The 25,288-nt window shown below is 44.2% G+C and overlaps 2 protein-coding genes across 7 annotated transcripts in view; both read right to left on the reverse strand.

The window, feature by feature from the left end:
* LOC102290575 (ectonucleotide pyrophosphatase/phosphodiesterase family member 2) overlaps positions 1 to 8,177 on the reverse strand; it is a 76,181-nt gene extending 68,004 nt beyond the window's left edge. For all 6 annotated transcript variants that reach the window (XM_042213625.1, XM_005946341.3, XM_042213628.1 and 3 more), the window contains exons 1-2: positions 7,038 to 8,177; positions 6,257 to 6,362 (exon numbers count right to left, since the gene is read on the reverse strand). In XM_042213625.1, coding sequence (XP_042069559.1) covers positions 6,257 to 6,362; positions 7,038 to 7,055 — 124 coding nt within the window. In that variant the 5' untranslated portion in view covers positions 7,056 to 8,177. The remainder of the gene's footprint in view (positions 1 to 6,256; positions 6,363 to 7,037) is intronic.
* A 2,992-nt stretch (positions 8,178 to 11,169) lies between these two features.
* Positions 11,170 to 25,288, reverse strand: part of taf2 (TAF2 RNA polymerase II, TATA box binding protein (TBP)-associated factor) — a 34,480-nt gene continuing 20,361 nt past the window's right edge. The window contains exons 19-27 of the mRNA XM_005946338.3: positions 24,935 to 25,045; positions 24,366 to 24,559; positions 23,942 to 24,081; positions 23,333 to 23,402; positions 22,420 to 22,529; positions 17,333 to 17,562; positions 14,687 to 14,851; positions 14,108 to 14,210; positions 11,170 to 12,221 (exon numbers count right to left, since the gene is read on the reverse strand). Of these exons, the coding sequence (XP_005946400.1) occupies positions 11,923 to 12,221; positions 14,108 to 14,210; positions 14,687 to 14,851; positions 17,333 to 17,562; positions 22,420 to 22,529; positions 23,333 to 23,402; positions 23,942 to 24,081; positions 24,366 to 24,559; positions 24,935 to 25,045 (1,422 nt within the window). The 3' untranslated portion in view covers positions 11,170 to 11,922. The remainder of the gene's footprint in view (positions 12,222 to 14,107; positions 14,211 to 14,686; positions 14,852 to 17,332; positions 17,563 to 22,419; positions 22,530 to 23,332; positions 23,403 to 23,941; positions 24,082 to 24,365; positions 24,560 to 24,934; positions 25,046 to 25,288) is intronic.

Genomic DNA, 25,288 nt, shown 5'->3' on the forward strand with positions numbered 1-25,288 from the left:
TTGTTTTGTCAGAAGCCCGGGGTATTTTGGAGTGTAATTTTTTCATAGTTAGATGCCTGGCTGACAACTGTATAAAACAAAAAGTACACACAATATTCGAAGCACATAGTGCACACTGTGGGAATTTACGACTGTGCGTGAATCCCCCCTGATATTGGTATGATCCGAGCTCAGGCACTAAGCGACTGAGCGAGGGGGCGGGGCAGCTGCTGCCTGTGAGTGCGCTGTTGGAGAAACGGAGCCAGCCATACTAAGGAGAGCTTAAGTTTGACCAGGTACCAAAGCAAATCATTCGTACTGTACAAATAATGTAAATATGACGGTGCATCACGAAAGATTGATATCAAACTGATCACTTGACCATATTACGTTACTTGCTCTTCAAGTGAATCAACAAATGGCGAAATGAAAAGCCGAACAAATGCTATTTTTTTTAGAGTCTTAGCTTACGTGTGTTTATTTCATATTTTCAGTTCTTACCCTCCCCGACTAAATCGGTTTCAGTTATGTACTGAAATATAAGAATGGACATTAGAGGGTTCTTTCAAAGAAAAAACTCAGGTAAATGTTATTTTATATATTATGCTTTGTATGTTGTTCAGTATATTTCTATGCAAAACAAGGCTACGTCCACACGTACCCGGGTATTTTTGAAAACGCAGATTTTTCTACGCGTTTGCACCTTTCGTCCACACGTAAACGGCGTTTTTGGTCACTGAAAACGGAGATTTTTAAAAACTCCGGGCAGGGTGGATATTTTCTAAAACTCCGTTTTTGCGTTTACGTGTGGACGAGAAAAACGGAGAAAACGCAGCGTCAAAGATGTGCGCCTTTTTTGACGTCACACTGTGCGCCACGTTATTGTTTCGGTGAAATGAATTCCTACAATACTGTTACTGTTAATTGTACTCTCTGTGTAACCGGTCTGGCCTTAAACTCTTATTGCCGTTAGTTCTCTGCGTTGTGTTGTGCGAATGACCAGAGGAGTCAGCTCTCACTTTGCCAGCTGGGTGGATTTATTCTCCCAGAACTGTTTAAAATAAAAACAAAACAGTACAGCAACTTCACTTTACTGGACTTCTGCATGAACACCTCTCCTCAGCGGGGCCTCTAGGCGACTGAGGAAAATAGCGCGCAGCTACAGGAAGTGACTTCGTGGGAAGTCAAAGGTCACACAAACAAAATAAAAGCTCCCAAAATATAAATACAGAAAATAAACATATATAAATAAACACATATACATAACCAATACTGACAAAGCAAGATAACACTGCAGGATGGATCTTTGGTGAAATATAAATTATTTTTTAATACACCCGTTACATCTGCAGTGTTTAAATGCTTACATATACACACAGTTACTGTCCCTCCACACATACGGACTCGGTTCTGCTTCTATGCCCCAGCTTTGTTTACTTTTTCCCGCCGAGGCTTCTAGACTTCTGATTGGCCAACATTTCTGCACGGTTAGGAATATAGCGCCACCTGCTGCTTTGGCATTCTGCAGTTCCTATTTGCGGCGGAAACGCGTAATAGCCCTTGGCCCACTCTGCTTCAGGTCGTACAGCGGTTGTTGTTCGTGGATAACCTTGTATGTGTGGAGACGGGAAAGAGTGGCATTATCTTTTTTAAAACGAAAACGGGAAAATCTCGTTTCTCAGAAATACCTCGTGTACGTGTGGACATAGCCAAGAGGGATTTCAGTCCACAGCGCGAGCAGGATATTCACATTTGTAGACCGAGCATATTACACTTTAGGGAGAATAACATAAACATTTTACTGGGTGACACAACATCAATTATAGAGTATCAAAGCTTTTAGTGTGCTACGGATAGAATACTTGCAGAATATGTTTTGAATTAGTCTAAATGTCAGAGTCTAAAGAGAGACAGGCCCTTCTGGTATTTGCTTAATCAGCTTCTCATCAAAGGTTAGCGAGTACGATGGTCGCACTAACGTTTATTGGTAATTCAATACGCAAAGAGCTCCAGCGATTCCATTCGAGGCCCTGGAAGAAGCTTCTGATTAGGTTTCGTAGAGTCCAGTGGAGAGTGCAGTTAGGAAGGTGAACTGGCCGCTTGGCACAGCTGGTGGGATGCATATAGAGGCAAACACACAGCGAGCTCCTCGTTCTACTGGACACTGTGGGTATACATCCCAATGAGATGTCAACCAAAACCACTCAGGGAACAGAATGTGGGCAGCTCCAATAAGCTGGTAGAGTAGGCCGTGGACCAGGATTGTGAAACAACTGTTGTGTGCCATTGCACATTAAGCAATAACAGCACGACGTGCTCGTCTTAACATCTTAAAGGTTTAACAAATAGTGTTTTTAGGAGATTTAACATCAATGCTAAGAGAAATATAACATTTGAAGTTCGTGTCTCTAGATGCTTACAAATTAAGCAAGATAGGCGTTTTGTATTCTGGAGAGAGTGGTGCTAGAAATACTGGTCATATATTCTGATGACTTGTCGAAGCACAAAACGTGAGAGAGAGAGCAGAACCAGAGATGGAACAAGAGCAGGTAGAGACACAGCGCCTATAAGGTATTACAGTGCTGAACCAGCATGGCGTTTGCCAAAAGTATCGAGCGATAGTACAGGTCCTCATGTGTCTTGTACCTAGTGTTTCTTTGATTAGGGTTTTCGGGTGGTACTTTTTCAGGAATCAGGTCACATTTATTAAGTTCTGGCAGCTGGTCGAAAGGAAGTCCGATTTTGACTTGTTCACAACAAGGCTAAATAATTATATAAACTTTTCTCAATCTAAATATTGTACTTTGGTAGAATTAAAAAATAAGTGTAGTGCAGGTCTATGATGATTTTTAGTGCTACTATCATCTAGTTCTGATTCTGGTTCTGTCTTGGTTAAGTCCTCAGTAGTCCTGATTTTGAACTGTTGTAGTCCTGTTTTAATTCTGGATCAGTTCTGGGTCTGGTTGAATTGGGGTTTAGTCCTCGTGTCTTGATAAGCGATGTGTTGCGCATTACGTATCTGCCATGTGTAAATTTCTTATAGCTCTTTTCAACTCAAAGGTTACTTATATTCTACCCAAACATAACTACTTTGGGCTAAGCCGGTTTAATGCTCGCGCGAGAAGTATAAGTCCGGCTCGTACTCCGAAGCGTGCGGTCGCTGGATTGGGACACAGCCTGAGAGCTCCTCGATCCCGGATCGTGAGACTGCCCTTCAGTTGTCCAGCTTGCTACAGTGAAGTTAATCGTACCAACGGCTGCCTCTGTTATTTCCCGGCAGGAGTACGGAAGAAGACACGGCACGGGAGTCAGGGGCGCGCACGTTGATTTATTGCGTAATATTTACATCACTGTAAATAAACGCAACTGCATTCATCGCACACAGTCCCGCGTTTTGGGCCCTATTTCCCCCACATCGCCACGGTCTGCCAGCGCAACCGTGACAGATAACTTCAAAGTCCTGCAAATGTAAAACTTTCAAAAGATCACAGCAGCTGAGGACATGTCGCTGTTGTATCGGGATTGTTTAACATTATTTAAAAGTAGGAATTTCAAAAATATCAACAAAGGGAAATTTCACACAGAAAAAGGGTAAAAAAAAAAGCTATAAATCAACAACTTTGAAATAACCATGGTGGCGTTTGGAGTACACATTGCTGAGTTTACAAGGTGCATAAAGGTATCAAGCATTTCCTACCGTCGTCCGCACTTTCAAACGTACACCGCCATGTAGAGCCAGGGGGGGATTCTTATTAAAAGGTACAGCTGTCCGCGTCGGACACCTCCGGGATGGACTTTTCCAGAAATGACAGCGTGTCTGATCCCATTGCGACAGGCTGTCCACTCCTCTCTTAAAGTTTGATTTATCTGACTGCTTTGTTTCGCTTAATGTGCCTTATAATCCCGTGCACCTTATAGATAAGATAAGATACCTTTATTAGTCCCACGAGTGGGAAATTTCATTATGGTCTGAAAAATACGTATTTGACTTTTTTATTTGGCACACTGCAGTTTAATGTTGCAAAGCTCCTCTTTTTAACTTCAGTGGATATTATACATTGTTATGCTCAGGATATGTCAGCCCGTTTCTACTGGAAATGCCTTTTGGTTAAACTGTCAGCAAGGAATTTGCATTCGCACTGTTAAATTTTTATATAGCTTTAATGCGCATGAAAAACAGTTGCTTGTTTAAGTGAAAAGAAATGGATGATGATGATAGAGTTGTGTTTTGTCTCGCGTCAATTATATCGTCGGTTATATCGTTATCGCAAATTTTCAAATATATATCGTGATAAATATTTTTGACCATATCGCCCTGCTCTAGTTCAGAAGGAGAGATTCTGAAGTGTGAATTGAAAAACTGGTAATTACAAGAATGGAAAGGCAAATAGAGATCACAAAACGTCCACAGTTCCTTCCAGATCCACATGAACACAGTGAACAAATTCAGTTTTTAATTTCTTCACAACATGCAGCCAATACACACACAGAAATCCCAGAAACGGCTGCAGCCGTCGCAGACTGCGACAGTCTACGGTGCAGTGCAGCAGAAGTCTGTGTTTGAGAATCTGGGACTGAAAATGAGCTCTGAAGCTCTTAATGTTGACTTAATGCAGAGCAGCACAAACACACTCCCTCCCTCACCACCTCACAGGGTCACACTGATCGTTGTAACAACCATCAACACACGCTGAGTCCGTCCATTTCATATGCACCGGCAGACACAACCCACTCAGGCTGCTTTCGTTTAGTGTTTGGAGATGTCACTCCTGTCGATGGCTGGGCGACTCATTGCACCTGAGACTCACACAGATTTACAGTGTTTCAACAAAACAGAAAAAAAACAACCTTGTGTCTTGGACGTGGAGCATAAAGTTAGGTATGTCCTCCCTACACGTGGCCAACACATATTCAAGCATATCCAAAACACACTTCACATTCCCCGTGCTGAGCCACTCTGGCAGCTAAATGAAAGCGTCTAATGCTGTTTCTCGTGTTTGTGCTGCTGGACTTGAGTAAAACTGGGTTGTTTCACATGAACTTGATGCTCCAAAGTAACACACTGCAGTTCTTCTCAGTTGCCGTACACCAGAAAACTGCTTTTTCTATTAAGAAATCTTTCTTGTAAAAGACAAACTGTGAGAAAAATGTCACAACCTGCCTTGAAGTTGCCCATTTTGTCAAAACACCTTCAGCAATCTTAAAGAAAATCACTTCAATAAGCAGCAACTACAGCAATGAAGAAGAAATTTGGCTTTTGGCATTTTAACTTGATAAAGAAATAAAAACTTTGCTGATCTATTTGGTCTTTGACTTTCTGTTTATGTAATAAAGTACTACCACACATAAAGTTCTCGCATTAGGTCTGAGTCGAGGTTTGGCAGCTGCCATGTCTTTTCTGCTAAAGTTAGAAGTGATCATGTTTGAAGAGCACAGTTATGAAAGCTCAGCTGTTGCAACTTGACTTCTGTTTCAAAAAATCTGTAGACGTACGGAGTGTGTTTCAAAAAAGTTAAAAATGGACATCAGTGACTTGACCCTGCATTCTATCTGAAGGCCACCAGATGGCGATAGCCATGATAGCAAAAAGGCTCGTGGTCCTATGGAAGATTGTGGGCAGACAGCTTTCTTAGTTGACCTCTGTAAACACTTTACTGCTGAGTTTATGGTCTCAGTCACTGGTTTCAGTTTGCACTGAATGACGAATAAAGTCTGTTTCATAAATCTGGATCACGCTGTTTTAAAACTGACGAGCTCACCGGACAACAAGGAGTCACACCCTTCCCATCACATCTGATTTTTTTTATACCAAGACAGTAACAGTGAAAATGCTTCACGACGAGACTTCACAGACATGTCAACAGTAGCTACATCCATCTTTTTATACAGTCGGCCGCCTTATGTTTAAACCTTCTGTGTGCGTGGAGTGGCCAACCAGAACAAAGTGGGCTTAAAGGGAGGTTACCTAAAGCAGCTTGTTTCATAACAGAGTAAATTGAGGCAGATAAATCTGGATTAATTTGAACTACAATAATAAATATTTTGGATAAAATATGGAGGTGGGACCTATATCAGAATAGGTCCCCGTTAAACATGAAAATCTAATTTTCTGTTTGTCAAAATGACTTCATTTTGATACCACCAACCACTAAGTATCATAAAACACCATAACTTGGGAAAACAAAACTCATATCTACATGCATGAGTTCTTATTTTTATAGCACCATACAGTCCACACAGACATCAGCGGTCGGTGTAGTTACAGCAGCGTACTCACTTTCTGTCCTGGCCGAGGTCCCGTCTTCTCCTGAGCGTTTGGGCCGATCATACACAAAACCCCAACACATGTCAGCCCCGCACAGGACTGACAGGGTCCACACAAGCTGAGGACACAAAGTACCGACATCAGTCATTCATACAGTCTACAGGCTGCATCTTCCAGTGGTGCTCAAGCTGGGATGTAAGAGTTACTCTTCTGCTACAGATATTCATGGCAGCCTACATTCACACTCCACCTGCAGTGCTCCGCCTGAGAGCTTAGTGAAAGGGTCATGAGGTTTATTCATCAGCGAGCAAACACAGTGCAGAGGAACAGCAACATGTCACGTATTTGACTTCAAGCACTTTTCATTTGCAAACCCCGTTTTCACCATAGACTGACTTGTTTGCACTGGCTGCTCATAAACGAGCTTCAGAAGTCTGTGATGCATGAAAGCTTTATTTGAGCTGGTGTAACACAAACTGCAGGTTTCCCCCGTGACCTGCGAACACCGCGGGGTGCTGAGCTCAAAGTGGAGAGAGACCACCCCTCAGCTGCATCACAATCGCCTGATAGTTTGACAGATCTGTGACCTTTCGGAAATGACAGAAGAGTCCACAATTGTTCTGCAAATGCTCATCAGCAGGGAGGACACGGGGGTGTAGAGGTTCCACGCAGAATAACGCAAACTACCAAGAAACACGCGGTCTAACGCGTCACTGCACGGGGATTTACGCACAAAACATGCAGATTTTTCGGAAGTCAGCTGCAGTTAAAACTCTTGCACACGGACTCTTACCAGTTTGTGCAGCAACATGTTCCTCTGTGCGTCCTCGGTGTTGCACCGCGCTGTAGGTCCGTGAGTGACTGATGCTGACTCTCCACACCGAAGGACCACCGGAGAGGAGGACCGTTGAAGAGGAACAGCAGCGAGGGAGGGGGAGGTGACTGAAAGGAGCGGACAGGATTCTGATTGGTGCAGCTGTGGAGGAGGGCTCCGGGCTGAGACATGAAACGTCTCCACAGCCACTGAGCTGCGGTTAGCTCCGACTGAGAGTATTTACTCACAGGACAGTAAGGTGCTTAAGAAACACGACAATTATTTTTATTTTTTACAGTGTATCAATAATCTCTATCTCTTGGCTGCCGACACTCGTCTATAGCCAAACCGCTTCTGTAAAAGTGAAACTTGACTAAAGTTCGGGCCCTGAAACTGATGCTGGGTCAGTTCCAAGATTTTTACTTGAAATTAGAAATGAATAAAATATACGCCGAAGCCTAAATTTAACCAAAAGTTCATTTATTAATTAATTTATGTTGTCGCGGTTCGAGTTTTGAGGAAGAGACATACGACTGAAAGTCCATAGTGGGTCAACACAAATGATTTTATTAAAACACACACATGTGGTGAAAATGGGGTCTGCGAAACATCAGGCTCCATCTCCCGCCTGACAATAGGTGGGTGTGATATTTATACTTATGATGACCAGTAACTCCGTCACCGCAGATGAAAAACAACATGCCTGTTCCAGTAATTCTATGTCAGATATTCTTAAACAGAACAGTTCCTCTCTCAGTTCCTCCACCGCCTCCCAGATGCATCCTGTTATTACACTTTTCTAGACTTAGACAACACTTGCAATCAGTTTACCCAGACAGGCTATGTGTCTGTGTCGTTAATCTAAGTGCATGATCTCCCTCTAGGTCATCTGTTACCAGGCAAACTCCAGTGCAGCAGGCTGCTAAATGCACACAGGCAACATGTAGTAAATTATACTGTAAACATGTAGGCAACCTTTCAATAGCTGAACTTTGCTCCATTGATCGGCCAGACATCGCGCTGCCCGTAGCTTCAAACCATTAATTAACTTAACCGAGCTTCAACCCTTTAATTATGCAATATGTGTATAACATGATTACAGTTGCACCTGCAATGAAAGATTATTTGTGCTTATGCTAACACCTGAAATACAGACTTTAATATAACCTCACCAGTTTCAATAAATGTGTCAATGAAATGATAACAATGATAAATCATAAATGATGCAACAATAATAATAAGGATTATGAATAGTGACAGTAAAATAATATTTCATCTCGACATGTCAACACTCGCTTCAAGGGTGTTTACATGCAGTGAGGTATGAGGGCTTACGTCCATCCTTGTCGAAAGACTGCCTTTTCAGAGCATCTTTTGCTCACCTTCCAAAGATAGCTGAACGCAGTCTCTTAATATTTTTAATAGTTAGTTTCCCTTTAAATGGGAGAGATGCATTGCAGATCCTACATATATTACCAGAAAAAAAAAAGGCGTCATTATGTTTAAAGTAACTGATTTGCATGTTATCCATCCATCCATGCCATCCATCTTATCCGCTTTATCCGGGCCGGGTCGGCCGACATGCCTGGGAGCGAAGATGGGGCAGCCTTAAGCAAAGAGGCACCAGACTCCGCTCTCCCCAGCCAACCTGCCTCCAGCTTATCTCTGGGGGAACACCAAGGCGTTCCCAGGCGTCGCCGAGAGAAATCACAATAGCTATCTCTCCAGCGTGTCCTGGGTCTGCCCCGGGGCCTCCTCCCGGTGGGACATGCCTGGAACACCTCACCCAGGGGCATCCTTGTCAGATGCCCGAACCACCTCAGCTGGCTCCTTTCGATGTGGAGCAGCAGCGGCTCTACTCTGAGCCCCTCCCGGATGGCCGAACTTCTCACCCTATCTCTAAGGGAGAGGCCAGCCACCCTTCGGAGGAAGCTCATTTCTGCCGCTTGTATCCGCGATCTCGTTCTTTCGGTCACTACCCACAGCTCGTGGCCATAGGTGAGGGTAGGGACGTAGATCGACCGGTAAATTGAGAGCTTCGCTTTTACACTCAGCTCCCTCTTCACCACGACGGACCGGTGCAGCGTCCGCATTACTGCAGCCGCAGCCCCAATCCGTCTGTCGATCTCCGGCTCCCTTCTCCCATCACTCGCGAACAAGACCCCGAGATACTTGAACTCCTCCACTTGGGGCAGGAACTCATGTTTGCATGTCATTGAGTGAAATAAGTATTTGGTCCTCCGGCAAAACAACACTAACAACACAAACAACACTAACAACACTAACAACTCTTATTGGCAAGCACAGGTTTGCACACATCTCAGGGGGGATTTTGTTCCACTCTACAGAAAATCTTAATCCTTTAGGTTTCTTGGCTGCTGCTTGGCAACTTCAATTCAGTTTTATTTATATAGCACCAAATCACAGCAACAGTTGCTTCAAGGTGCTTTATGTTGTAATGTAAAGACCCCACAGTGCTACAAAGAAAACCCCCAACAGACGAGCCCCTTCGAGCGAGCACATGACTTGAACTCAAAGCTTCCCTCTACAATTTTCTGCAGGACTGAGATCTGGAGAGTCTGGAGCCACTCCGTGACCTTAATGTGCTTCTTTGACCACTCGGAAATATTTTTATATCACTGCTAAGCTGGAAGAACCATTCAAGGCCCATCTTCAGTGTTCTGGCTAAGGGACCGTGGTTTTACGATACACAAGTCCCATCTCTTATCCCCTACAGGGCAACATGAAGTTGTCCTGTGTCATTAACAGAGAAACAGTCTCGAAGCGTAATGTTTCCACCTCCATGCTTTACTGCTGAGGTGGTGTTTTTGGGATATACTCAGCATTTCTGTTCCTCCAAACACGATGATGCCAAAGAGGTCTGTTTGGTTTCATGTTCCCACAACACTTTCTCCTCTGAATCACATTGTCACGGTCCTGGGTCGTTTCACCCAGCGTTTTGTGTTTAGTATTATTCTTTTATGTTCTAGTTTATTCTGATGTTGGTATCCTGTGTCCTCCCCCGGTGCTCTGTTCGTGTCCCTGACTTTGTGATTGTCCTGTTTTACTCTGAGGGTCTGTCTCTGTTGTGTCTAATCAGGTTCAGCTGTGTCCTCCTTCAGTGTGTCATTCCCCTCTCTCTCCCTGCATATTATGATTTCAGCTTTACTAGTTTTTTCCAGTTCAGGTTTATCTTAGTTCCTGTCCTCGCCACCTCCGTTGTATTATCTTTATCTGTATTATCGCCTCATGTAAATCAAAGCTCACCCCTCACGTCTATGTCAGTCCCTGCGTTTCGGTCCTTTTTTTCACAACACCGTACGACTGCTGCTGCAGCTGCGACACACGTTCACTGGCGAACGTAAGATGAGCCTGCGCACCTGCCTCCTCAACAAGCTCCTCTGGTGCAGTTAGTCTGATTCACCACATTTCTCATGATCGTCCTCACACGAGGCAAGATCTTGTAGAAAGCCCCAGACCGAGGCCGATTGATGGTCACTTAACATTTCTTCCATTTCTGAATAACTGCTCCATTATTATGTCAGTCATCTCACCTGCTCATCGAGCTTTTTTGCTGATGGCATCGTAGCTCATTTCAGCCTCCTGCAGGTCTACGATCTTATCCCGACCTCCAGCTCTTTGGTCCTACCGACGGTGGAGGAGAGGTTGGAATGGCAGAAACTGACTGGACTGGTGCCTTATACACATATCAAGCTGAGATCGGGAATAGCTCTAAGTGATTGCTTGTAATGTGTGTGCAACACAGGCGCACAGACCTGGGGAGGAACAAATCCTTATTTCACTCAGTGACATGCAAAACAGTTCAGAACAAAGTCTTTTTTCTTGATGCTTGGCTGATATTCTGGCTCCATTCAAATAAAACTACAATAAAAAATTACACTGATCTCTTACAAAAGTTCATCTTGTAGTTGGTACGCTCTACATTGTGCTGCAGTCCATTTGCATTTTACAGGTTTTGGACTCGTACAACTGTCATTAACTCAATGAAAACACTACAATCCCATCAAGGGAATTTCCAACCTCCTGACAGGCTGAGGAGGAGGCTTCCCACAAACATTCACATGTACACAACGAGGAAAGAACGGCAACATTTGAAGAGTGACACAATCTTTTTCTTTTATTGTTGGATTTCGGCATGGTGAGGTGAACCAGAAGATACAAAAACCGTTTTTGGTGACAGAGGGCCGGTGCTCAGCTGTTTATCTAAATGCTGAATGACTTCTGTTCTTCTCATTGGTTAAAACCACCTAATCAAAGCTAAGACATGATGCCAGAGTAAACCCAGCCACGAACGCTGTTTAATGCAGTTACAACGTCTGTGGATACCAAAACATATGCAATTAGGAAGCCAAGTATAAAACACACACGCGCGCACACTACTCGAGTGTCAGTGGTGCAGTGAAATCCATCAGTTTAATGTCTCTGCACGCCGTCCATGCAGAATCCACAACACGAGCCGTCACTTCTCCCCTCAGCAGACGCTGAATGCTGGGATTGAGCTGTGGGGTGAGGCTGTTTGTGGAGAGAGGTGTGTGTGGTTGCACGCCCCACACAGCCTGGAAGTGGTGTACGTGTGTGTGGTGTAAGGACACAGGGAGGTCTCGGGAGGGTTTACCTGGATGACATCACAGCCTCAGTGGAAGTTTCCCTGGTGTCTGTGCCGAGGACTTCGGTTCTGAGGCTTACACTGCAACAGCAGAGTTCCTGTTCATAATACTACTGAGGAATCAATGTTGAGTCCAGACATGGAAGCAACGGAGGCAAGTGTGCTGTTGCATGCCACATGCAAGCCGTTAACCCAGCCGGCGCCAACAGCAGCTGGAGAGCGCCAACCTCTGGACGCTCAGTCGGACAGAGAGGGCGAGCGCAGCGACCTGCCGCTGGCCGGGCTGTTGCTGTAGGTGTGCGAGTTGTCCCGGTCTCGGTCCTTCTCCTTGTCCTTGCTCTCATGTTTGTGCTTGTGCTTGTGCTTGTGCTTATGCTTCTTCTTCTTCTTCTTATGCTCATGGTGGTGGTGGTGGTGATGGTGGCCGTGGTCGCCTCCATGCTTAGAGGATGAGGAGGTGGTCTCTTTGGGGAAAGATGGCACGGGTGTGGCAGGCATGGACAGCAGAGCCTGTTCAACAGATGATGGCTCTTTACCTGAGATGAGAAAGACAAGTGTCAGATTTAAAGCTGGGGTGTGTCAAAGGCCTGTTCGTTGCCACGCTCTGATAGCTGGCTACCTTTCTTTGGTCAGGTAGAGCCACTCGTGCATCACTAGCAATACAGCGAAAAGCAGGTTTCTTTTAAAAACAGTGCAGTCAGGCAAACGTGATAACCACCACACGCCAGAAACTGCTGTCGGTCTTACGTGCTGCACAATAATTTTTAGTGTTTACTGTTATATTCACATAGATGATGTTGTTTATTATGTTGCTCTTTTTTTTGCTCGTTTTCTCTTTTTTCTTTCTCAGCAGCTGATCCAGGTGATCGATATTTGTGTTTTTTGTCAGTTTGTTTTGTTTTTTGCCCTTTATCACCGTCCCTCTTCCCCGCTCTTTTCCCTCTTTCTTTCTCCCAGTCATGTCTGTCAAACAGACCAATAGAGACCAATACAGCGAGGCTGGGATGGTCCATTTGGTAAAGTAAATCCGGCATCTTTCTTCGCCTTTAGACAATAATTCTGATGACAAAAGAACCAAACGGGAAAAAAGAAGAGGAAGAAAAACGTGCAGTCAGTGCTGTGTGCATAGCCCCAAATACACAACAGTGCTTTGACAGTTTTCCTACTGCCGCCATCTTTGGTAACTCGAGGCTGCTGTGGCTGCTTCAACTTCTGAGTTGGAAATCTGAGTTGAGTTACCAGTTTAAAATTCTGACTGGGAACCTGCAAATATTGACCTCATTTGTTACTCACTCCAAGTTTATTTGCAGAGCAAGTTTACTTTCTACAGAAACCCAAAAAGGTCAGGTTTCTGCAGGTTTCTATTCCCTGGCTGGACTCAACCCAAACCAGTGGCCCGAGCTCCCCTTTAGGTTCAGATTAAGGCTCTTCAGCCATCAGTGGATGTGTTTAATAATGCCCCAGATGTCCTGTCGAGGTGGCTCTTCTATGTTCTGCCATGTGTTTATGGAGCGGCTGTTTGGTTCCTCCAGTGTAGAGGGATGAACAGTGAAGGCTTCTACTGCTTGGGTTTGGATTTTGACCCAGGTATCATCCATGTAGCTGTACCAGTGGTTAGGCTCTGTCCCTTTGAAGAGCCCAGAGCTTCACTTTCCACTTCCTCCTTGTGAAGCTTGGCTACAATGGGTGCTACTGGAGATCCTGTGGCACAGGCATGTTTTTATCTGGATTCAGCATAACGTTGCAGACCTTGTTGGAGAAGTTAGTGGAGTGTTTGATGTGATGGGGTGTGTTGCCCACAAGTGAAGCTAGGCTGGTGTTTGCAGAAAGTTGTAGGTGGCTGAGTTTATATTGCTAACGATGGCTCTGAGTGGAACTCCACAAGGGTTGAAATACCTGGTACTCTTCACCGTTTTAGAAATAACGAAGCCTCGTGGATGCGAGGGGAAACGTCTTCAAGACATTTAAGGAAGTCCAGTCACTCTTTCCAAGCGCCTTAGCCTCCTATTCACTTTGTGTTTATACACCACTGCATTTATAATCATTAGTTATTATTAATCGCCCTCACCCCCGACCAGCTGAGGTACTGGTGCGCCTCGCTGAGCCTGGTTTTGCTGGTTTCTTCTTGTTGTCAAGTGCTTGCTTGTAGGATGTGACGTGAATGTAATGTCCTCTACAGTGGTGTGTGTGTGTGTTCCTGTCTAGCTATCTTTGTGAGGACCAAAATCTGCATTCTGCTATACTTGTGAGAACCAACAGTCACTTGTGAGGACACACAACCCGGGCTGCACAAGTTTGAAGCCTTTTTGAGGCTCAAAATGTGGTTTTAGTGTCAGAGTCACAATTAGGTTATGTTTAGGTTTAGGGTAAGGGTTAGGCTGTGTGTGTGTGTGTGTGTGTGTGTGTGTGTGTGTGTGTGTACCAGGTGTAGAAGGTCTCTCCAGCAGATTTAGGTGATGGTGAATGAAGGCCTGACTGTCATGAACAGTTTCCATGTCAATGTCTTCATCTTCCATAGTGTTGAACTACAACAGAGCAGAAGTTAATTAGAGCTAGTGAATCGTTCAGTTTCAATGAAAGCAGTTTTTATGGATCATAATGCTTTTGTCAGCCACTATAAAGAGGAGCCGTTTCTTAACGTGTTATTCCAGATTTCAGTGGAACAGCCCATCGAGTATAAACTGCACAACAGTTTTGTTTAACAGACTTGACATGTTGCAAAGTTTTACTGTGAACAGAGACATTGTTAAGCAGTTTTGTTTTTCAGATTTGGTGGACAGCTTAACAGAGGTATAAAGCATCAGCAGTTGTCCAGCTGATCTGAAGTTACTACGGCTACAGTAGTGATGGCTTCTTGTTTAAATGTCCTGCATCACCACTATCACCTGCCGTCACCATCAAGAGACGTTGGTGTTCGGTGCAGATTATACTGTTCTTTTCTGTTTAGAGTTTTAAAAATATGGCTGATGAATTTTCCTTTAGTGTGTCATTAGCGTCTTACTCTGATCTTGTAGCGTGCTCCCCTTCCATCATCATCCTGCTGCTGCAGTACCTGTCCTGGCTCTGGAGGAGATCCCAGTGGGGTGTCAGCCTTCCTCTTCAGGCCCTGAGGGGGCTGGCCTACGCCACACACACCCAGTGAGACAGGATCTGGCTCGTCGTCCACCTGACAGACACAAAGAAAGAAATCAGAATGAGCAGCAGCTCCAGCTCTGACAGCAGGACAGGGCAGTAAAGTAGCTACAGCAATAGAATACACACTTTATTAGAGAACTGTTATAATTGCTATTAACATTTAGGCTAAAACAGCTCACCAAGTATCACAAATAGCAAATCCAGCTACACAAGGACTTGAAACTTGGTTGAAAATGAGCAGTTATGATTAGATTGAAGCATCTATGGGCCTCTGCCTGTGCATACATACCTAGCTCACATTACTGTTACAGTCCACGTGTTTTTCAACACTGCCACTGTCCATCCAACAGTACGTGACTACAACAAGTACAGCTGAGTGGGAGCCAAGCAGTCCTACAATGCTACCACGTCAGGGCTTTAGTGCTAACTGCTTTGGCTGATGCTAGCTTGCACACAGAGGTTGAGCATTTGAAATGTGGCTCCAGTTCACTTTAGCCCTGCAGAGGCGATTTTGGAGTGTGAGGCTTTTATTTAAAAAGATTAACACCATCTTAAAATGTAACATGTGCACGTTTCGCCATACTCGCTTTTCCAATGGTCATTTTAAGGTGTGGGGCCAACGTGTAGGTAGAAAAACTGGGGTTAAGGGCAGTGAAGAGGACCGAGTCCTAAAATTCTGGGCACTCATGTTAAACAGAGTCATGACACACTTTACATGGTTTCAATCATATCTTTGAGAACCTGCAGACTTCTGAGTGTGCGCTGCAGTTAGCGTGTGTAATGGCGTGGTTTAATCAACCGCCGCAGAGATTTTGATCATGAACAAACAAGCAGAAGGCTGTTCTGTTTGGTGATTCTGGCTGACGCAGTGACGATGGGGTACAGCCAAATACTGCTGGCAGCATTATGCTGTAGTAGCCATAATTACACAGGGTCCAACCAAAAATAATACCGCTTTTATGAGGCAGCTTCTACGTGTGCGCCGTGTGAACGTTTCAGTGTGGCACACGTAAATCAAAAACGACTGAAGGAAAAGAAACGACCACCGAGCAGTTAGTTGCTGACATCACCGCTGGAGTTAAAAACGAGTGAAACCTGACACGATAACTCATCACACCGTCGTAAGGCTGCTGGAGACACTTAAACCGCCAACATTTACTCCGCTCCAAGTTCAACTTAAGTTCTCAGGTTGGTCTTTGGTATAAACTCCTCGTCGTCTGTTTGGGAGCCATGCTTCAGAATATTCACTCACTCTCATCCTTAAGAAACCAGTGTGCAGTGACCCGAGGTTTGTCACGCTGTGTGTTATCCTGCTGGAAACAGCTGTCAGAACATGGTACATAAAGACAGTGTGGGCATAAAGGATTTGGACATGGTCAGCAACAATACTCGAGTACGCTTGGGTGTTGAAACGATGCTCAGCTGAAGAAAGTGCCTGTCCCGTGGTTATAAAGCAGGATGGATCCATGTTTTCTGATCCTACTATCTAACTGTCAAAGCAGAAACTCAAACCAAGCAACATTCCTCCAGTTCATCGGGGATCTGCTGTAGAGGATTACAGTCTGATCAAACGGTGCGAGCGCTGAGCAACAGCTGCTTGGTTTAGGGGTCTGACAGAAAACTGTCCAGTCAGACACGTGGAAGTGGGAAGTTATTTATCGCCGTCTTTTATCAACCAGACCAAAAGTGATCGGTTTCATGTCGTTGTGGTGATGAGAGGATTATAAACTGCAGTTATTATGCTTGATAGAAATAGGTCTTCACAGCCAACATGGAATAATAAACAAACTCTGAATAAGCAGCAACGAAGTCTTTAAATATGATCTGGAAAACACCGTATATGGACCAGTAAACTACTTTTCCTGAGATCCCTGAAAGTACAAGAACCCACAGTCCTCCTGCATGCTCACTGAGTGGGGGTAAAGGCAGCTTGTGGAGACGCCCTGGTGGCTCCAGCCTTCATGTCATACTGAGGATTTCGGCTAAAAACACAATCCAGTCTCAGTTTGCTGTTCTTAGCAGCCAGTGTGTCCTTTGCTGCTGTCGCCCATCTGCTTCAAGCTGTGACATGTTCTGTGTTCACAGACGACCAGGTGGGATATCTGCATTAACAAGCAGTTGAACTGATGTACATAATAAAGTGGGGAGTGAGGATCCAGCTTTCGAGGTGAAATACTTGATGGTTTTTACTTCCTGTTAGCTTCTTGGTAGCTGTGTAGCAGCTAGAATCCTGGGTTTGACTCCACTGGCCAGCCGAGGCCTTCCTGTGTGGAGTTTGCATGTTCTCTGGTTCCTGGGTGGGTTCTCACCAGACACTCCAGCTTCCGCCCACAGTCCAAAGACAAGGATGCTAGGCTAACTGGTGACTTGACTGTGGTTGTCTGTCGGCCCTATGATAGGCTACAACCTGTCCAGAGTCTGCATCGCCTTTCGCACCATGACGGCGTGGACGGGTGGAGTTTTGCTTTTAAAAACAACAACATTGGCAATGAAGTGACTGCCCAACACTTACTGTTGCATAGCTCATGCCCACACCGTGGATGCCTATGCTGGCAGGCGTGTCCATAACAGCACCGACTCCCAGCTCAGGCTTGATGGTGGGATTAAGTACTGCTTTCTTCTCCTTCAGGTTGAGTACCAGGCCCAGTTCTGGCAGCGGAAGGCACGAGGGCCGAGTCAGACCAAACAACATGTAGTAGAGATTGACAGCATCGCAGCGCAGCCGCCAGTCATGGGACGTACCTGAGAAAGAAGAGGATATATTACATCTCCTGAGCGTGCTGTCGTACTCTCTAAGACGGCAGCTTTGAGTGCAGTCGTTTGGAAATCTACAAGCATGTTAAGTTTTTTTCAACGAGTACATGCCCGCATTGAATCCTAAGCTGCATACTGCTCGACCACACGCTTTATTTGACATCCCCGGAGAGACAATCCCAACACTACTAAATACAGATAATAGGCTCTCAGTGACAGCAAGCCTGAATGTCTCATTATGTGAGTCATTTGAGTAGTTTGGATTTGGCATGAAGTAAACTCCAAATCTTGCTGAAGCCAGCAAACCAAAGGCCAGAGGCTGGCCTGTGGTTTTAGAAGATGATTGAAAAAACGACTAACAGCAGCAGAACGTCCTCTTAGTTTGTGTTCCCTGACCTTCAGTCAGTGAAACACCATCCTGTGCGAGTGTGCTGGTTTAACACACGGGGGGGGCTATGGAGAAAAAGGATTATAAAATGACCAACACGCTATCAGAACATGGTATTTAAGGTTACCACACGCCGGACAGCTCGGGTTTCAACTGGCAGCCGCTCACACTAACCAGAACGGCAAACAGACATCGTCAGGAAACAATGATCATTAATATTTATGTCCATGCCTCAAACTTGTAAATCTATAAATTTAATAACATGTTGGAATAAAAGCCCAGAAGAACATGAAACCGTGAACATATACTTGTCATTGGCTTCTGACATGGAGTGTATTTTGTTTGGCAGACTAAACCTTTGGCTGAAAGACAGGACCCCCTGGAAGAGAAAGAAATAATGAAAACTGAGGACACAATAGAAAGCAGAGCTTTGGGTTTGTATATAAGCGCTGCACCAAGATGTAGACCATCACTAGTCAAAGGACCTACAGAAATCACATCCATGAAGACCTTTTAACTCTCACAGTTGCCAATATTGTTTGGTTTAAATTTGTACAGTTAGCTTCTTCTGAAGACATCAAAAGATGGCAGCTAGCACTAAAACACAGAAAAACAATGTTATTCATACAGCGCCCAATCACAGTCACCTCATGGTGTTTTATACTGTAAGGTCGACCCTACAATAACACATACAGAGAAAAACCCAACAATCATATGACCTCCTATGAGCAGCACTTTGGTGACAGTGGGAAGGAAAAACTCCCTTTTAACAGGAAGAAACCTCCCACAGAACCAGGCTCAGGGAGGGGCGGGGCCATCTGCGGCGAATGGCAGCTAACAACAACTACACAGCAAAGTCAGAAGGACAGCTAACTACACAAAGTCTAATGCAATCCAATGGAAGCAGGAAGTAGGATGGTAATGAGCGGCCACGTGCTAATATGTTTGGAAGGGTTGCCAGGAGAAAACCTCTTGTCTCTAAAGACAACGTGGTGGCACAGAGCAAGTCTGCAAAGATAATTCTGGACAAACCTCTGATCATCATGCACAGCAGCATGTTTGGAGACCCTGAAGCTGATGATTTGCATCATCTTCAGCTTCCTCTCTGTATGACATTTGTGTCATCCCACTGGAAAATCCTATATTTTCTTTACTTAACTTCCTCTCACACTGAATACACTGAATATTTGTTTTAAATAAATCCTTCATAATAAACAACAGAAAGATTTATCCATACTGAAACTGATGGTTTACTACAGCCACACTGAGTTACAGAGCCACACCGCTCTCGAGAGAACCTCATGAAACTCCGCCTATTCACTTATTCTCTCTGTAGTGGACACACAAATCACAAGAAAAGGTTTTCCCCCTCGGTTCTCAACAGGCTGTATCATTCAGGGTGTGAGATCTGCAGACACCTGTGTGGAGCTAAAGGTGTGTAGAAGGAATTAAGCCAAGGCTCAAGGTCATTCTGGAGCAGAGAATATGCATCTGCAGTTTAATGCCACTTTACTTTAGTGCTGATTCATGCAAACTGGCAAAAGCTGAAGGTTTTCTCATTTTCTGGAAACCAGCTGACTGAGAGACTCAAGTGTTGCATTACCAGTTTGAAAGCACAAAGACAGAACCAAGTCTTTTGCTGTGATCTGCTGTAGAGGATTACAGTCAGTATCCTGTATGAGAGCTGAGCAACAGCTGCTTGGTTTAGGAGTCTGACAGAAGTCTGTCCAGTCAGACATGTGGAAGTTATTTATCGCAGCTTCATGTTGTTGTGGTGATGATTATAAGCTGCAGTTATTATGCTTGATAGAAATAAGTCAGTTGATGGTTGCACTTCACAGCCTCCTGCCAACAATAATAAACAAACTCAATGAGAAGGCCTTCAAACATTTGGAAAACACTGTAAATGGACCAGCAAACGACTTTTCTGAAAGAACCCCGCGTCCTCCTGCATGCTCACTGAGGGGGTTAAAGGCAGCATGTGAAGGGGCCTTGGTGGGGCATGCTGAGAACAACACAATACAGAGAGTCTGGGTTTTGAAACCATTCAGAGAGCAGGTCTCCTCAGTGCAGATGTAACGACCAGAAGAGAAGTGGTAAAAGTCTGGTGCTTTTTAAGTTCTTCAGTCCAAATACAATAATTTCTTTCAACTTAAACTTCCAAGCCTCTGCTGGCCGTGGCTGCGTGTACAGAGAGGAAACTTTTTAGCTCACGTGACTTTCCTGGAATTGTGTCCCAGAGAAATTAAAGACAGCATGCTGTGAAGAAAACATGTTCTTGGTTCTGGTACATACAGTGTATATTAGCTGTGGGCGCAGTTCTTGCAAGACCAACTGAGTGAGCATTAGCTGACCTCACCATCAGTGTAATTTGCCCTGCCTGTGGTTCATGGGTAGAGCCCACATCGTGAGAGGAGAAGGAAAAGCTACGTTGTAATTTGTTCCCGAGGAACAAAAGCCGTACGGCAGCAGACCAAAACTTAAAGCTCATTAATCAGACACACTGCTGTGAACCTGAGGAGACAGCTGTGCAGAGCGAGACTGACGGCAGGGTGAGGCTGTCACGAGACAGGATCAGGTCCTGTGTTCAGTCTGGGAGCTGTGTGCCTACTCCAGCAGCTATTGTGCTTTCTTTCTGTCACACGTACACCGTTCCAGTAAAACAGGTTCACATTAAACACGTGTTCAAATAAGAGTTGTGCTTATGTGCAAGTGCTCCTTGTTAGTCTGCTCTAAAGTTTCATGCCATTTTTCTGTGTGATGTCACAGAGTAGCTATTTATTTCTCCGTCATGGTGAGAATCAGGTTACGGACTTAAGGTTCTTCTCTCCGGTTAGACTAAATGAAACTCTCATCATGCTTGTCAGAGACCTGACTGCTGTTTCAAAGCTCTACAATGATTTTTAATGGCATCTGTTGCAGGTAATTGGTTTGTACTTTGTAATAGGCTCTGAACTTTGACTCATATATAAAACTATACCAAGTTCCCATTTCTTTAATTTGAGGAATATTTCTAAATCGTGAGCTATATTCTCGTCCTCTGAGCTAGACAAAATTGTTCATCCATTTGTGTCATCGCACCTAGAGTGTATCAACGTGCAGATTTTACTTCTGATGCTTTACACTGGGGCTGGGTTTTGATGATCGATTCATCGATTAAAATCGATTCTGGCTTGGATAACGTGATATCGATTCATTAAAATCCTGATTTTTTAATATAAATGTATTTTGCCCAAACACCAGAATCTCAGGTGAAACCTCACAAAATATCAACAACCACCAAACATTTAAAACAGTCAATGAGAGCAGGAGCACGGACTCTGCACAGAGACGTGAACACACAGCTCGACCCGCCGACGGATCAGGATCAGTGAGCTGTGACTTTCTCACCGACGCCACGGACACGGTCGGGGCTGACAGCCGAGCAGCTCGCCGACTCTGATGTGTCGGCGGGTCGAGCTTTGTGTTCACGCCCTTTTTGTGCTGATTCTGAAGCTGTTAGTTTATCTCTCTCTAAACAACATTGATCCAAACTACGCTTCACATAAACATCGTCATGGACTCACTCTGACTTTTGCTGTTTTGCTTCCACCAGGATAAAATTCGCTTGCTTGTTACACACAAGTCTACGTTGTTTACAGGCTGTCGGCCAATGTTTTTCCTTTTACTTACTTCAGAAAAGAAAACCTCATTTCTGTTTCTAACTCCGTTAAATTTAATAAATTCTGTTTTCATGGATGTTAAACTTAATTGTTACACCTGGTAAAGCAGCAACGCTGATGATTTAATTAAAGATGAAAGAATTTAGACCGTTTTTAACTCTGTGTTCGTTTGACTTTGGGACCTGAAGCGGACGGAGTTTTGGACCCAGATTACTCCGCGAAGCTCCTCCCTACGGCAGCCGTAATGCTCTGACGAGCCATCAAAACATTTTTTAACAGATTTCTGCCCAAATCGGTTCGAGGTCAGTAAGCACAACCAGAATTCATACATAAGGCACACTCTCGATTTTTGAGAAAATTAAAGGATTTTAAGTGTGCCTTATAGTGTGGAAAATACGTTATACAGAAGAAAAGAATATATCGTGATATATATCGTTACAGCACATGCTTCAAATTATACCGCGATGTGGATTTTAGGCCATATCGCCCAGCCCTACATTTTATCACTTCATCATATTAGATACTTGTATCATTAAACTCTAATCGGTTCATTCAGGAGTTGAAATTTGCCCTGAAACACTGCACTCAAGAACAAACAGCTAAAATTTAAACTTACAACAAGAGACTGCATTTGGATTCAATAAAGAGCCATGAACTAAAACCCTGAAGTTTGGGCACAGCAGAGGCCTGCACAGCAGGGGCCTGCACAGCAGGGGCCTGCACAGCAGGGGCCTGCACAGCAGGGGCCTGCACAGCAGGGGCCCACTAGCAATGCTTGTCTCCTGTGTTTCTTACCAGAGTTCATGAACTTCCACAGCTGGTCGACCAGCGCTTCGTTACACAGAGCCGAGTCTGTTGTCTTGGTGAATGGTGGATTCTTACAGAGCATACCCAGGATCTTATGTCTGTAGGTCAAGAACAGAAACAGATTTAATAATTCTACATATCAGGTACTCGTGCTCATTCCCAAAATTCCTGAAACGTGCCTGCTGTAAGTTACGTTCAGGAGTACACTAGGCTGAATGGGACACATAAAACAAATGTAGAGGAAGAACTTAAGATTGTATTCACAGAGGGATGATGATCGTGAAATCAACAGAATTTAGGGATATATTAAGTCTGTTTTAAAAGCATCATTATTAGTGGCAAAGTTTCAGCCTTAACCCACTAGTTATGGAAGAGATATGACACACACAGACATATATGCATACATATGCTACACTCATAGTAACACATAATGATAACAACGTATAGCTCTAAACAAAATGAGCAAAAAGTGTCTTTCTCACTTGTGATGTGTGAATTCACAGCTTTGCTCTAAACAAAAACTTTACAGTCACTCTGTTCCCACAAGAAGCAGAGAAAATTCTGACTGGCTTTGTTGTTGTTGTTGTTGTTGTCCAGGGGCTAAAGGAACTACAACCTCAGATTTTTATTTATAGCACAAAGTTAACAAAAATCTCAAAATCCAGAAAAGGCAATTTTATGATATGACACCTTTAAGTAGAAGGAATTTTAAAGGTTTTTTTCACAGCCACAGATAGCCTGACTTTATTATCACGTCAGGCGCAGCAGCTGCTTCACTATCAACACTGACTCAATCTCTCATCATATAAAGAAACGCGACAACAAACACTCAAAGAGTGTGAGTTTGTTTCAAACATTTTAAGGTGAGGGTGTGAGAGAAATGAGGTGAGTGATGTCTGACCTGACATAGTGAACTGGGTCATTCTGAGCCATGCTGAGCAGCCACTGCAGCTCCGCTGAACTCCGCTCCACTGCAGCACAAACACTCAAAATCACACAGGAATCATATCTGTGCTCAGGCTGTGTCAACAACAACATTCAAATTTGCATTACTTAATAGTGTGTCCTTTACCATGCCTCTACATTACGTTCTTGTGCTTTGGTGCAATACACATAAAGGTAACGTCCATATTTGCACTGCTCAAAGGTTATGGATCACTAACATTTTCCAAACACGTCTTAAATGAACACTGAAGTCATTTTGTGTTTCACTGTGAACCATGGTGTTAAAGAGGAACAGTTTATTCATATAGCACCAATTCACAAAAACAGTCCTGCAATATTAGAGAGAAAACCTTAAACTAGCAGACGATCCACCAACAAATACGTCAGAGAGAAGCAGGCTGATCTGCACCAATCAGCTGTCTTATTGCTCTGTTTGACTAAGATGTGAAGAAACCCCGGTCATTCTTACAGCCTCAGTAGAAATGCTGACAGGGGACCACAGGTATCATACTGGTGCTGCCAAATGATTGGTTGCCCCCCAGCAAACGTGTATTATTCCTCCTACCTCTAGTGTAGTCCACCAGGGCTTCCAGTGCAGCGATGCGAAGGTCGACAAAGTGTCCGTACTGAGCGTAGGACTTAAAGAGCGACGGGTCACTTGGTATGTGGCCGTTCTTCTGAAGCTGACGGATCGCTCTCAGACAGCTAGAGACGACAGAGAGAAGGAGTGTGACAAGTTAACAGAGAGGATGCAAGCTTCTCTGTATCCAAGTAACACAAAACGCTCTTTTCTTTTGTTACACTGACGTTGGACTGCTTTGTGTCAGACACATGAGAACTATTCAGGCATGTAAAGATGAGTATGGACTTTCTGACATCCCCACACGATCTTGTTCTTTTTGCAGAGGGCTAAAAAGCTGCGTTTTGTATATTTCACTAACAACTTTGTGTTGTAGCGCTGAAACACAAGGACACACTCGGCGTGGTACCTGACAGTGATGGTGTTTCGGAAGCTTGGCAGCAACTTCTCCATATTTAGGAATCGTGTGATCTCCTCCAAGATGAGACGCACATCAGCATTTAAATTGTCCACCGTGCGCACTTCATTGTTGATGCTCATGGCGGGAGTCAGGGAGTTGGTAAGGGCCTCGATCAGATCTGCTCGGTAGTAGTTATCGGAAAACTGGAGAGGAGTGAAAGGATGGGAAAAAGGAGAATGATGAAGAATGTTTATGGATACATGGTTTGGAGGGGTTTGTGAGAGTCGCGTGTGATTAGATCAAATTCAAACGTAGCTGCTAATCATCTGTCTACAGTTTTGTTCTTTATCTTTTTTTTCTAGATGAATCTTTGACAAAAACACCGACCTCTTTATCTGTTCATATGTTGATATCAGTCAGCAGTTAGTTATTACATTTGGCTGAAAATCCCAAAATGGTCATCTCACAGCAGACACAACAGATGTACCAGACTTAGCTCCTCTTTATGCCCACTCACTCGACCAGTCAGCAGTGACAATGCAAACAAAGAGTAAACACATCACTATGACTGGATTTACCTTGTTTTTCCTGTTGTCGTTATACTTGATCAGATCGAGTATAAAGTTGAGGACGTCTTTGGGACAGATGTTCTGCCCATCTCGGAGTAACGCCATGGCAACCGGCATCGTCTGGCATGAGAAAGACAAAACAGGCGTCATGATAGCTTTATACTCGATGGGCTGTTCTACTGAAATCTGGAATGACATGTTAAGAAACGGCTCCTCTTTATAGCGGCTCACAAAATATATGATATTTCTAATTAACTTCTGCTCTGTTGTAGTTCAACACTGTGGATGATGAAGGTACTGATATGGAAACTGTTCATGACAGTCAGGCCTTCATTCACCATCACCTAAATCTGCTGGAGAGAC

Source organism: Haplochromis burtoni, unplaced genomic scaffold, assembly GCF_018398535.1.
Source record: "Haplochromis burtoni strain Fernald_Lab_line unplaced genomic scaffold, NCSU_Asbu1 Contig_461, whole genome shotgun sequence".
Classification (NCBI taxonomy): Eukaryota; Metazoa; Chordata; class Actinopteri; order Cichliformes; family Cichlidae; genus Haplochromis; species Haplochromis burtoni.